The following is a 13852-nucleotide window of genomic DNA, read 5'->3' as shown; positions in this document are numbered from 1 at the left end:
TTTGAGCACCTTTGTCACCCGTCAGCAGGCCTCCCCGCCCCTGCGGCCCTGATCTGCTCTCCATCTGTGCGTTTGCCTCTTCTGGACTTTGATATAAAAGGAGTCCCACAGGATGGGGCGTCTGGCTTATTTTGTTTGGCATAATGTTTCAAGGATCACTCATGGGAAGCAGACTTGGCCCAGTGGTTAGGGCGTCCGCCTACCACATGGGAGGTCCAGGGTTCAAACCCCGGGCCTCCTTGACCCGTGTGGAGCTGGCCATGTGCAGTGCTGATGCACGCAAGGAGTGCCCTGCCACGCAGGGGTGTGCCCCACGTAGGGGAGCCCCACGCGCAAGGAGTGCGCCCGTGAGGAGAGCCGCCCAGCGCGAAAGAAAGTGCAGCCTGCCCAGGAATGGCACCGCTCACACTTCCCGTGCCGCTGACGACAACAGAAGCGGACAAAGAAACAAGACGCAGCAAACAGACACAGAGAACAGACAACCGGGGGAGGGGGGGAATTAAATAAATAAAAATAAATCTTTGGGAAAAAAAAAAGGCTCACTCATGTTGTCGCGTGTGTCGGAACGCCAGTCCTTTCGGTTGTTGCTGACCCACTGTAGGCTGGCCCTCACTGTTTCCCACTCGCCCGTCGGTGCCCATGTGCGTTGCTTCCCCCTGTAACTGTTAGGAGTCTGCCGCTGAGGACATTTGCATGTAGACACACGTTTCGAGTGGCTGTGTATTTTTATTTCTCTTAGCTATTTTACCAGGAGTGGAATTGCTGGGTTACGTGGTAATTCTGTATTTAGCATTTTGAGGAAACAGCAAGTTGTTTTCTGAAGTGGCTGCACCACTTTACACTTCCACCAACAGTGGATTAAGGTTTCAGTGTCTCCATGTCCTTGGCAACACTTAGCTATTGCTCGGTTTTGAAACACAAGCTCCCGAGTCTGCTGGCCGTCAATACACCATTTTTCCTCCTCAAAAAAGGCAACGACGTACCATTGTCTGCCTTTTGGTCAGAGCTATCCTAATGGATCTACAGTGGTGTTTCTACGGCTCTGCTTTGTGTTTCCCTGGTGAATAATGATGCTGGGCATCTTTTTGTGTGCCTAGTGGCTACTTGGACATGTTCTTTGGAGGAATATCTATTCAAATCCTTTGTTCATTTTTAAAAATAAATTGTTTTTTATTTTTGAAACATAAGAGTTCTTTATATATTCTGGACATACATCCCTTATCCAAAATGTGATTTGCAAAACTTTTTCTCCTTCTGTGGGTTGTCTTTTCACTTTTTTCATGGTATTCTTTGAAGCACGAAAGTTTTTAATTTTGATGAAATCCAGTTTATCTATTTATTCTTTGTTTCTCACAGTTTTGGTGTCATTTCTAAGAAACCATTGCTTATTCTGAGGTCATGAAGGTTTGTGCTTGGGTTTACTTCTAAGACTTTTATCATTTTAGCTCTTCCTTTTGGGTGTTTAATCCATTTTGAGTTAATTTTTGTACATGCTGTGAGGTAGGGCACAACGTCACTATTTTCCTGGTGGTGTCCAGTTTTACCAGCACCATCTGTTAGAAGGAGTCTTTCCCGTTGAATTGTCCTGTACCCTCGTCCAGAACCAGCTGACCGCGACCGTAAGGGCTTCTTTCTGGACCTTCCGCTCAGCTTCGCTGATCCACGTGTTTGTCCTCGTGCTGGTCCCACACTGTCTCGGTTAATGGAGCTCTGTGGTAAAGTCGAAATTGGGAAGTGTGAGTTCTCCAGCCTTGTTCTTTTTTCCCAAATATTTTGGCTGTTGGGGGTCCCTTGCATTTCCATGTGGATTTTGGGATTGTCAGTTTCTGCCACCAGCACAAGCAAACACCAGTTGGAATTTTCAGAGCAATTGTATTGAATCTATAGAGAATAATTTTAAGTCTTACTGCTCATGACATGGGGTGTCTTCCTATTTATCTGGGCTTTAATTTCTTTCGAGAAGTTTTTTTTTTTAGTATAAAAGTCTCACTCTTCATTTTAAAATTTTTTCTTAAGTATTTTACTATTTTTGATATTATTGTAAATGGAATTATTTTCTTAATTTCCTATTTGGAATGTATAGTGTATAGAAATAGGATTTTTTTTGTCTATTCATCTTGTATCCTGCAGCCTTGCTGAACCTGTTCATTAGTTCTAGCAGCTTTTTTAGCAGGTCCCGTATGATTTTCTACACGATCGTGCCGTCTGCACGTGGAGTTTTACTTTTTGTGTTCCAGTTGGGTCGCGTGTGCTCCCCTTCCTTGCTGGTCGCTCTGCGGGCTGGCTCTCCGGGACGATGCTGACCGGCCGTGCGCGGCGTCCGTGCCCTGCTCAGTCTCAGCACGGGGTGTCGCGGGTGTCCTTGCCCGGGTGAGGAGCACCCTGCCGCCCTCGTGCGTGCTCTCGTACCACGAGGGAGGGCTGGGTTTTGCCAGATGCTTGCTCCTCGTCTGTCGCCGACTCCTGATGTCAGGCCTTCAGTTCCCGGGATGAGCCCCGGGGCCGCGGCACGTCTGGAGCGCACGGCGGGAGCTCCTGGGTGTGGATGGCCGGGCCGCCGGGTCACAGGGCAGCCGGGAGAGGGTACGGTCCCCCGAGGGGCTCCCTGCGGGGACCAGGTGGGCTTTCAGGTGGAAACTTCTCCCTCGTGCTGGTTCTCTGCTGAGTGGACATGGTATTGTGGGCAGGCGAGCTCGGGGCAGGGACGCAGTGCCCGTGCGTGGGGGTCTGGGGACGGGGCCTGTGGGCAGCCCAGCCCCCTCCGTTCCTGCGTCACTTCTGCGGCCAGGAAGGGCAGGAGCCGCTCCCATCCGCCTGGGTTCCTGGGCACTTCCTCTGGCCGTGCTCGCTGGAGCCGCACAGCCCATGGTGCTCCCGGCAGCTGGATGCCGGGCACCCCCATTCTTCCTGGGGCCCCCCGCCGTGGTGGGGGTGGGGCTCTAGGGCTGCAGGACACTGCAGGCAGCCCCCGCACACGGCCCTGCAGAGGCGGCTCCTGTCCCACTGGCTTGGGGTGGAGAGGCTGGGGCCACGCCGGGGGGGTGCTATGAGCCTCGGCTCCTGGAGGCCTGGCTTGGCACGGGGGGCCGCTGCGGCCGGGCAGCTCCTGTGGTGGCTCTGCGCCTGCCTCAGTCCCACAGCCCGGCCCGGAACGCCTCTGAGACCCGTGCTGGGCTCTGCGCACACACCTGTGTGGTGCACATCAGACATGGTGGGCACACGTCACTGCTGTCGCTGCCCATGGCGTGCTCCCCACCAGCCCCCTCCGCCGTGAGGACGCTGGCCCCGCGGGCAGCCACTAAACAGCACGAGAGCCGCCTCGCCTGGACCTTAGGAGGCACACGTACAGGTGCTCAGGACAGCGGCGTGCCCACGTGAGGTCCAGTAACGTGGACACTGCCCCTGAGGCGACCCGTGGCCGGGGAAGGGGGGGCTGTGCCGCCGTCCTAGAGCCGAGAGTCAGCGCTGAGCACAGAGAGCGTGGCAGCCGCCGCACACGGCTGAGGCAGGTGTGCTTGTGCTTGTCTCCTCCCCTAAGCTGCCCGGGAGGCTTACATAGCTCCAGCTCAGGACGACTTGGGTCACGAGGCAACAAGGAAGCCGTTGATTCGCTGGACGTGGCCCAGTGGTTAGGGCGTCCGTCTACCACATGGGAGGTCCGCGGTTCAAACCCCGGGCCTCCTTGACCCATGTGGAGCTGGCCCATGTGCAGTGCTGATGCTCGCAAGGAGTGCTGTGCCACGCAGGGGTGTCCCCTGCATAGGGGAGCCCCACGTGCAAGGAGTGCGCCCCGTAAGGACAGCCGCCCAGCGCGAAAGAAAGTGCAGCCTGCCCAGGAATGGTGCCGCACACACGGAGAGCTGACACAGCAAGATGACGCAACAAAAAGAGACACAGATTCCCATGCTGCTGACAACAACAGAAGCGGACAAAGAACACACAGTGAATAGACACAGAGAACAGACAACCAGGGTGGGGGCAGGGGAGAGAAATAAATAAATAGATAAAATCTAAAAAAAAAAGAAAGAAAGCTGTTGAATGCTGTATGCTGTTTTACCATGTCGCTGCCCAAACTAAGCAAGCTAGCCTCTGCCCTCAGACTGGTGCTCGAGAAGGGCGCTGCGCAGGCCGGGCAGGCAGAGGCCCAGTCGCCGCCGGCTCCCTCTCAGCGCAGGGAGCGCGGCGGTCCCCAGCCCACCTGGGCCCAGCGCGCGTCCAGCATGCCTTCCCACTGCGACCCCTCCTCCGTCCTCCTCCATCCTCCAGGCAGCTCTGCCGCCAGCTTACGGAGGAGGAACGAGCTTCGCGAGGCTTGTGGTGGGAGCTGTGCCTGCCCCACGGGACCTGCGCCTCTGGCAGGGGCCGCTCGGGGGTACCCCGTGGTGAGGGGTCTCCAGAGTGCAGGGCAGCCGAGGAGGGGGATGTCAGTGCGTGGGGAGGCCTGTCTGTCCACGCTTTCTTGGGGGTGGAACCAGAACTACTCTTGGAGGCGTCCTCACTCCGTGGACGTGACGGGAGCCCCCTGTGCCGAGGGGGTGCGCCCCGCTCCTTGGGGGTGCTTGCGGGCCTGGCAGGTGCTCTCCTTGCCGTCCCTGAACTCTGCCCCCCCGGGCTGCCGAGCGCTGCCCAGGAGGGTGGCGGCGGGGGCCGGCAGTGCCGCCCTGTCAGGTGCCTCTGTGCGCGCCAGCCCCTGCGTCGACTCGGGGACGCGGCGGAGGGGCTGAGGCAAGGCCTCGCTCTTGCAGTGCCCTCCATCTCCCTCCCAGGGAGAGCTAAAGGTGCGAGGCCCTCAGGTCCAGCACCGTGTTCCGGCTGGGGCGAGATGGACGCGCTGAGTGGACGTCCTGCGTGTCGCTCGGGCCGGATGGTCCGGCCAGGCCTGTGTCCTGGGGCCCTCCTCCCGTTGCTGGTTCTGCAGTCGGAACCACAGTTCTCGGGCAACACTTGCCAGGCCCAGGTGCAGGGGTGGCGTGCAGGCGGGGGCCGTTTCACGAGCGCAGGCCAGGGAGAGGGCATCTTAGGCCCTCCCCTCCGTTTACAGAGACGGGAGCGTGCGGGCGCTGTCCCTGCCTGGGTGTGGATTTGGGGCCCTGCAGGGCGTGCTGGAGAGGCGGCCGGTGGGAGCTGCTCCCACACTGGCACGGGGTACGAGGCTGCTTTGTGCCTGCCCTGCCCCGAGAGGTGGCCTGTCCTGAGACTTGGGGGCAGCTGCTGCCTTCGAGAGCCTGCCCTGCCCAGGGCTGGGCCTGTGGACAGCGCCTCCATCAGGTGCACGGTGGCATCAGGGCGGACGCTCCCTCCAGGCCGTGCATCGCAGTCCAGGCTCCGGGCCAGGGGAGGGGCCTCTGAGGGGCCTGCCCCCAGCTGGCCTTAGCACCGAGACCCGCCTCCTGGTGACACGGGGTCCTCAGAGCAGCAGGCTGGCCTGGGGTCGGAGAGCGCGTGGAGTCCACTCCCGCAGCCACGTCCACCAACCACCTATTCTCTTTCCAGTGTTTTCCTTTATTTGGCATTCGCTCTGTACTTTAAATTTACTGATGAAGGAAACGCTATGAAATTAGCATAAGTGAAAAAGCAGCAGCATAACTCCAAGTGGAAAATAGCTATAAAAGCTATTCACACCAAACATGTTAGTTTTTCTGTCACCTAAAAACAATCCCATGTTCTCCTGCAGAAATGCTGCCTGCGTGCCCCCACACATTTCCATGAGACTCGAGGCCAGCCCAGGCAGCCCGTCTCGCTTAGCTGCAGGTCTCAGACCCTGGCACGCTGTCGTTTGGTGGGGAGCTGGGCCTTTTAGAGACGGGCAGGTGGACGGGTCCTAGGGCAGAAATCCTAGAAGAGCTGACCCAAAATCAGGCCTTGTTCTTGGGCCATCAGAGTGAGAACAGGTGGGCTCTAGACCAGATGTGCCCAGTAGAGGAAGGACAGGTGGGCCTGGCAGAGGAAGGACAGGTGTGCCTATCAGAGGAGGACAGGTGTGCCTATCAGAGGACAGGTGGGCCTGTCAAAGGAGGACAGGTGGGCCTGGCAGAGGAAGGACAGGTGTATCTATCAGGGGAGGACAGGTGGGCCTGTCAGAGGAAGGACAAGTGGGCCTGGCAGAGGAGGGACAGGTGGACCTGTCAGGGGAGGACAGGTGGGCCCGTCAGGGGAGGACAGGGGGGCCCCCGGCAGAGGAGGACAGGTGGGCCTGTCAGAGGAGGACAGGTGGGCCTGGCAGAGGAAGGACAGGTGGGCCTGGCAGAGGAAGGACAGGTGGGCCTGGCAGAGGAAGGACAGGTGGGCCTGTCAGAGGAGGACAGGTGTGCCTATCAGAGGACAGGTGGGCCCGGCAGAGGAGGACAGGTGGGCCCGGCAGAGGAGGACAGGTGGGCCCGGCAGAGGAGGACAGGTGGGCCCGGCAGAGGAGGGACAGGTGGGCCTGTCAGAGGAGGGACAGGTGGGCCCGGCAGAGGCTCTGTGCACACATGGCTTAGGTTGACTGCGGAGCCTTCTGGAAAGGTCTCTGGTGCCCAGGTGTCATCTCTGTGGTGGACTTGTGTTTGGGCACCCCTGCCGCTGAGTGCCAGGAGCCCCGGGGACAGCGGGGAGCCTGGTGGCTGGACTTGGGTTCTCTGGGCAGTGTGAGCTCAGTGAGCTCAGGCCTGTGTGTGCCCCTCACCCGCCCAGAGGCGCTGCCACGTCGCAAACGTAGATGCGTTTATTGACAGGCGGAGCTGGCCGGCCGGCGCCGGTGTGCCTGACATTTGAGTGACCCTGTGTGTGGCGGCCACCGCTGTTTGCACGGCACCTCCCCCAGGCTCAGCCCATGATGGCCAGTCGCCGAGGCTGCCGTGAGCCGGCAGGGAGCTCCGGTGGGGAGTGGGGGCGGTTGCTGCAGGAGGGCTGGGGCGCCGGGAAGAGCTCGCCTTCTCTCCAACAGGAGCGAGCTTGTGAGCGCTGGGAGAGCCGCAGGTCATGGGGTGCATACCGCTTCGCCCCAAGGCGGTGTTTGCAGCAGGGTTACTCTGTGCCCGAGAATCCTTTCCAAGTGCCCTTGGCTCTTGTAGGTCAGCCGTGCCAGGAGCACCTGCCTGGCTAAAGGTGGTGAGCATGGCGCCAGACCCAGGCTGCCCTGCCCTGCCGCTGGGAGCGTTGGAGGGAGCAGCGCGCCACGCCAGGGCCGCGAGCGCCCCGCATCGTCTGACCCGGTTCTGGACGCTGAGGCCCTCCCACCCAGCCCTCGGCCTGTGCGCCGGCCTGGCGGAGGCACGGGCTTCCGGGCGCCGTCCCCAGGAGGCCCGCACCAGGCCCCTCATGCCGCGCTGCTGACCCTCCCGTCCGCTGACTCTGAGCCGTCCGGGCGCGCCGACTTGAGGGCGGCGTGGCAGAAGCGGCTGAGCGCAGACACGCTGGCTTTCTGCTCCACGTACAGCCTCAGCTTGTCCCTGAAGGTCTCCCCCAGGAAGCTGTAGATGAGGGGGTTCAGGCAGCTGTTGGAGAAGGCGGCGAGGTTGACGATGTGGCCGGCCAGGGGGTAGGCGTGGCGGAACGCCTGCCTGCAGGGGGCCGCCCCGGGCTGCGTCCGCTGCAGCAGGTGCACGCTGAGGAAGACGTTCTCCGGGAGCCAGCAGACGAAGAAGACGAGCACCACGGTGAGCATCATGCGCAGCGCCTTCTGCCGGCGGGGCCGCGGGCCGCGGGGCCGCTGCGCCCGGGCCAGGGCCCGCGCGATGAGCGAGTAGCAGAGGCCGATGATGGCGAAGGGCGCGATGAAGCCCAGGGTGACCTCCAGCCACTGCACCTCCCTGGCGTCGGCGAAGCAGAAGCAGGCCTCCTGGCCGTGCTGCAGGTGGGCGGCTGTGAAGGGCACCAGCGTGGCCGAGACGGCGGCCAGCCAGATGACGCCGCAGCTCAGCCGGGCGCGGCGCTTGGTGCGGAGCCGGCTGGCGCGCATGGCCCCGGCCAGCGCCACGTAGCGGTCGAAGCTCATCCAGGTGAGGAAGAAGATGCTGCTGTACATGTTGACCTGCAGGAAGAGCGACATGAAGGTGCAGAGGGCGGCGAAGTCGTAGTAGCGCTCGTGCAGGTTGAGCACCTCGATGAGCGAGTCGGCCACCAGCACCAGGTCTGCGGCCGCCAGGTTGATGAAGTACAGGTCGGGGATGGTCATCCTCTCGCGGAAGCGCAGGTTCACCACCAGGATCAGGAGGTTGCCCACGAAGCCGACGGGGAAGAGGAAGACGGCGTACAGGCAGGAGAGGAAGAGGCCCACTGCGTAGTGCCGCTGCACTGCCGCGCCGCCCGTCTGGTTCGGGAAGGCCGTCCCGTTGAGCAGCCCGGCCAGGCCCAGCTCGGGGGCCGCGCTCTCCATGCCAGAGGCGGGTTCCGGCGGTCCCAGCCGCGCCTCCACCGGCGGATTTTCAAGATTTGCCAAAAGGTTCACGGGAATCTAATTTCACCAATAAATCCATTTTTAGGAAGCAAGGTGATTCTTTTCCGTGTAAGACATTTATAAATCAAAAGAAGCTCCGCACAGGCGGTGCGTGCCGCTGAGTTCACCTGCAGCACGTGGGAAGGACAGGCCTGGGGACGGGCGCTCTGCAGCCGGCTCGGGCGTCTGACGCTGGGCGTCCTCACGCAGGCTGAGCTCCTCGGCTCGGAGCTGCTCCTTGGCCGGCCTGGGAGCGGGAGGAGAAGGCGGTGAGGGCTCGAGGGCCCCTGGCCGTCCAGGGCTGTGGTGTGGCCGGGGCGCAAGGGAAGGCTTCCCCGCCTAGAGGGCCGGCGCAGGAGCGGCCGTGTTAGCCTCACGGTCGAAGGCGCCCCTGCGTGCACGCCGCCCGCCTGCCGGGAGGGCTTCCTACGGGTCAGACCTGGCTCGCGAGCCGCGTGACCGCGGGCACAGCGCTTAGGAAACCCTCTATCAGGAGCGGGTGTCACCTGTTCCAACACCGCTGGGAAGAGGAGTCAGCTAGGAAGGGGAACCCCATTGTCCTAAAGGTAGTGGATCCAGAAAATACTGTGGGAATTGGAGCAGCCAGAAGACCAGACTCTCAGTTCTTTTGCTTACAGCCACCGCTGAGCTTGGGTGCCAGACAGGAAGCTCTTGCTCAGAAAAGGAAGAGAGAGGAATAAGAGTAGTAATTAGTTTAAAAACGAAAATCTGTTTAACAAGTTCTCATAAAGCTCTGCGGGGAGCCTGGAGGCTGGGCAGGGAGAGCTGGCGTGTCTGGGCTTTGCCCCCTCCCCGGTGGCTCGTCGCTGTGTCGGGGGCTTGTGCCTCCCGTTCCCCTACTCCCTGCAAGTCCTCCAGGGAGGGGCCAGTGGCTTCCGGGGAAGGGGGTAGGAAGGGAGTTCGTCCCCCACGGGACATCTGGCGGTATTTGGGGGCAGTTTTGGTTGTTGCAGCTGGCGGCTGGGGGGGTACTGGCATCCGGTGGGCGGGGGCCCGGGTGCAGTCGGTGCCTGGTGGTGAGGGGACGTGCCCAGGGAAGGACCGGGCCCCACTGTGGGGAGCGTGGGGTGGGGGCTGCAGTCAAGCGACAGGGCTCTGCGAGCGTAGGGGGCGTTGTGAGGGCGCCAGGCAGGGGTTAGAGCCCAAGGTGCTGCTGGAGAGAGGAACCTCTGCCTGGTATCGGTTATTACTCAAGTATTCAGTAACTTTTGCTTAGCTGGAGCCATAAATTTGTTTTTTTACTTATTTTGCCTTTACTCCTCTTCGATAGATAATACTGATTTGAACCACGTCAGCATCATAGTCCTCAGATTCTATTTGCGATGTTTCACGCCCCTGGGTGGCCTCTGGGTTTAACTGCTTTTTAAACACTACTTAGAGTATTTATTTTGCTCTTAAATGTGGAAACCTTGAAAAGTGTTAGCATTTTTAGAGGAAGGTGTTAAAGGTGAAATCCCTCAACATGTATTTGGTCTATTGACTCTATCTGTTGAATCAACTAGGAGGGAAGAGAGTTTAAAGAATGAGCCCTCCACTTCTCTTCCGTGGGAACGGTGTCCTTAGATCTTGACAAACCCTGCTGTTTTGTAAGGGTCTAACGAAAAGCAGCGGGGACCGAGGCTGACGTTTCCTGCCCATCCAGTACCCCCACTGCTGCAGGCCCCACCTTTTTCAGTACCGAGGGGAGGGGGCACTGCGATGGCATCCTGCTTCAGAGTCCCACTGCTTGTCCAGGCAAGAAAAGACGAGATAACATTTGCCAGCCCTATGGCCCGGGGTCTTTGTAAAAGAATGCCCACCCAGCCACCCTGTTCTCTTGGGCGAGCTCTTCACTGGAAGAGTGGCTGCGGCACTGCAACAGCAGGCAGCTGTGTCACCTTACTTTCTAGAAATGAGACTTGTTCTCACTGCAACAGCTCTGGTGCGTTACTTCCAGCACGCAGTACAAGCCCCTTCATGCCGCGCCCGCGGCGGTCAAAGCACAACAGCTCTGGTGCATTACTCCCGGCACGCAGTACAACAAGCCCCTTCACGCCGCTCCCACGGCGGTCAAAACAGAACTGAGCGCTTTACCTCCAGCCTGCGTTTTAAGCCCCTTTGCCCAAGCCCGCGGCGGCCACATCCAGAGTAGGAGGGTGCATTTGGCTTTTCTCATTTGGAGAGCTGTGAGCGCTCTGGTTTCTCGGGAGCCCCAGAGCTGCCCATCTCACCAGCGGATGCCGTGTCTCCCAGCAGCTGGCACCAAATGCTCACCCTGCAAGTGCGCCGCTGGCCCTGCCTGCCTCCGGTGCTGTGTCCCTGCGGCGCTGGCACTGGGACCAGGAGCCGAGCCTCACCTGTGCCACGGGGCTGGCAGCCCTGGCCTGGGGCCGGGTCTCCTGGGGCTCTCCTGGGGCAGCCTCGAGCTGGCTCACATCGGGCAGAGGTGCGTCCAGCGCTTCAGCAGCATGGCTGAGGGGCCGGCCTGCGGGGTGCCCCGGGGGCCCGGGGCAGAGCCGCCCTGTGCGAGTGCCTGCTCTTGCTTTGGGCGGCAGATGCCGAGCCGAGCCTGTCCTTGGCAAGGAAGCAGGTTTTATAGATTTCCCAGGGTCCTTCTCACTTGCTCACTTCTAGTGGTGAGTGGCCTCCCCAAAGGCTGCTGTTAACCGTTTTTTTGCTGGCCTCTTTTCTCCCACACAGAGCGCGGAGCTCAGTCCCACCACACTTCGTTTTATGGAAGTTTCCAGTTTTATAGCTTTCCTTAACCCACCAATGCAATTGTTTTTTTGTTTGAAGGGATCATAATAGATATTGTTTACTTTTAGCTAATAACCTATTGTATTTCTTGAGAGATATATTCTTGCTTGTTTTAGAACTAATTGGTTTTAAAACTAAACATTAAATTTCATGAATTCAGGTAGTAGCATATGAATAATATGTAGAGAATTTAATCTACAAGTTTTACAAAGACCTTTTGTAGAAAGGAAATTAAACCTAAGCAATACTGGGCATTTTTTGGCAAATAGCTTAGAAATCAAGGTCATTTTCTGCTCTAAAGATGAACTGCCCTCCGTGCTCCCTGTCCCTCGGCTCCAGAGACGTCCTGCTGGACTGTCTCTGTGGGTTAGTAACTGGCCGCTGCCTTCTGGAGGTGCAGATCGTGGCTCGGGTGGCCAGGCCCCGGCCGTCCCACACCCCACTGCTGGCCGCTGGGGCTCGGCCGTGGCCTGGTGGCGCTCCCCATGTGGGCGCAGGAGAGGGGGAGGCAGATGCCCCCGGGCGTGCCGGCCCTGCCCGAAGCAGGTTTCCAGGCCCCACACTGTAGTTTCTATGAAAACTAGGAGCGTCATCGATCTCCTCTGTGCTTTCCTCGTGGTCTCTTTTTAACTTGTATTCTGAAGCTTGAGCTGGCACTCTCGGTGGTCTCTGCTGGCCCGAGAACAACTGCCGTGAGTTGCTGCGGCCCCAGGAGGCCCTGCCCCGCGGGGTCTGTGCCGCAGGCTGTGGGGCGACTCGTCCCCGGCCAGCGCGCCTGCACCTGCGCTTGCTGTTCCGCTGAGCCTGTGGCAAGTGGGACCAAGGGGTTCTGTGCGATGATCCTTTAAAACCTCTGGGTGTATGTTTTGGGAAGTGTACACATTTTTCAATGGGGAATTCTGTTACGTTTTTAATGGAAAAATACTAACATTCTGGGTTTCTTCACAAGTTCTAAAACTAATATGTTAGCTTTTTTTTTTTCCTGCGAGTGACGTAAAATCAGCGAAGCTGGTTGGATTTTAGATGTTTTTTTTGACCAGCCCTGAACTCAAGATTGTTTCAATGTTAAAAATGCCTCAGACACCATTTTGAATAATATGAGTCACAAGTAACTACAGCTTCTTCTGGATTAAATAAAGAAATAAAACAAAAAGTGTAGACCTCGAAATAGCCGTGTCTTAAAAATAGCCCTGGGGCTTGCGGGGTCCGCGGCTGTGCCGCCCGCAGCGCTCCCGAGCGCCTGGGCCTTCGCGGGGCGCGGGGCTGGGCCTGCTGCTTTCCCGCCTCGGCCCCTTAGTCAGCTCGCCGCGGGCTCGGCCACCTGTCAGCGCGGGCAGGACGCTTCAGCCCACGGAACTGGGCTGCGTGCCTGGCTGGGGCACGGGCTCTCGCAGAAGGTTTTGAAAAGCTTGCAGGTCTTCGCGCCCCTCAAACTCGAACACCCAGTGAGCACCTCGCAGGGAGTGCCCTGGAGAGCCGAGGAGCCTGGGCTGCCCCTACCGGGGTCCCGGCGAGAACCCCGCACAGGCCTCGTGGCCAGTGGGGAGCAGCGCCCGGCCGCGCCCCGCTTGCCGTCGTTGCACCCAGCCGCCGTCCGGGCTCGTGGTCTTCCCCCAGCATACCTGCCTCTTTGTTGAACTTGATTTCATTAAGAAACTTTGAAGTTGACCTATATGTTTGGACGTCCCTGGAATAGGAGCGCGATGGGACAGTTCTCATCTAGTTACGTTTTCAAGAAGCCAAGTGCTGGTGCTGCCTGGAAAAAGCGCGTCTGATGGAACAGGTGGGCGTGCGGCCCGGGGCAGGCCTGCACCCGCTCGCTGAGCGCCTCCTCTGCCTTCATCTGCTCTCTCTCCTGGCCCCACTGCCCTTCTGTGCGCTGGGAGAAGCCCCCCCGCGTGGGCCCGCGCCCCCCCTCCTCGCCAGAGGCTGCGGGGTGCTGGGGAGCCGCCCTACTGGGCCTGGCGTCTCCGTCTGCAGGGCGGGTGTGCGCGGGCTGTGTGGCGAGTGGGGCAGCGTGCATGGCCCGCCGGGCCCTGGGCGCGCCCGTGGGGTGCCGGAGCGCTCTCTGCACCTAGGCTTTCCCCGGACGGCTGCTGCTGCGCCCGGGGCATCTGCGCACGCCGAGCATTTGCCTGAGGCTGACTGGGAAGGGGCTGGGGAGGGGAGCGCAGCAGCCCAGGCCTTTGGGGCGTGGCCTCGGAGTGTGGCCTCTAGCAGACGGGGTGCTGCCACGTGCCTCTCTGAACAGCATGGACTTGGGGGGCCGAGAGCCCCCTCCGTGCTCAGAGGATGTTGATCACATTTCACCCGGGAGACGCTTTACGAGGCGTGTTCACGTGGTTGCTCTCAGCACTGCTGGGAGCCAGCAAGTGCCAGTCGCCCTTTAAAGACGAATGGGCTCGGGCTGCACCGCGGCCTGCGCGAGGTCCCGCGGCTGAGGAGAGGTCCTCCGGGTCTGCACTGCGTGCCCCGTGCCCACCTCAGAAAGTTCTCTGGCTCGAGGAGGGAGCACTGCACACCCAGAGCCCCCCGGCTGCGGGCCCCTGCCAGGCGGGGGACCTTGAGTTCTGGGCGTTGTTGAGCCCGGAAGCCAGCACCGTGAGTCAAGGCGCTTCCCTGCAGGGTCTCCTTCCGCTCGAGCTCAGCCTCGGGCGCGGCCCCCGCCAGTGGCTCCCA

General features: G+C 59.9%; 2 protein-coding genes across 3 annotated transcripts in view; one reads left to right on the top strand and one right to left on the bottom strand.

Annotated features, from left to right (window-relative positions):
• The window catches only part of CHLSN (cholesin), a 127224-nt gene that overhangs the window by 61665 nt on the left and 51707 nt on the right, over nt 1-13852 (top strand). The window lies entirely within an intron of this gene.
• On the bottom strand, nt 4035-10990 carry GPER1 (G protein-coupled estrogen receptor 1). 2 transcript variants are annotated; one of them, XM_058285684.2, is made up of 2 exons: nt 10774-10990; nt 4035-8663 (listed from the first exon to the last, which is right to left on the bottom strand). In XM_058285684.2, the coding sequence occupies exon 2, from the start codon at nt 8354-8356 to the stop codon at nt 7298-7300; it is 1059 nt and encodes a 352-aa protein (XP_058141667.1). In that variant the 5' UTR covers nt 8357-8663; nt 10774-10990; the 3' UTR covers nt 4035-7297. The 2 variants fall into 2 exon arrangements, with proteins under 2 accessions (XP_058141667.1, XP_058141666.1); XM_058285683.2 differs by having other exon boundaries at nt 5487-9087.

Source organism: Dasypus novemcinctus, chromosome 23 (assembly GCF_030445035.2).
Source record: "Dasypus novemcinctus isolate mDasNov1 chromosome 23, mDasNov1.1.hap2, whole genome shotgun sequence".
Taxonomy (NCBI): domain Eukaryota; kingdom Metazoa; phylum Chordata; class Mammalia; order Cingulata; family Dasypodidae; genus Dasypus; species Dasypus novemcinctus.
Note: the sequence above shows the minus strand (reverse complement) of the source record. Positions and strands in the feature narration are given on the sequence as shown.

Excerpts from the sequence above, each read along its gene's own strand:
- GPER1 (XM_058285684.2), bottom strand. The coding sequence starts at position 8,356 with ATGGAGAGCGCGGCCCCCGAGCTGGGCCTGGCCGGGCTGCTCAACGGG.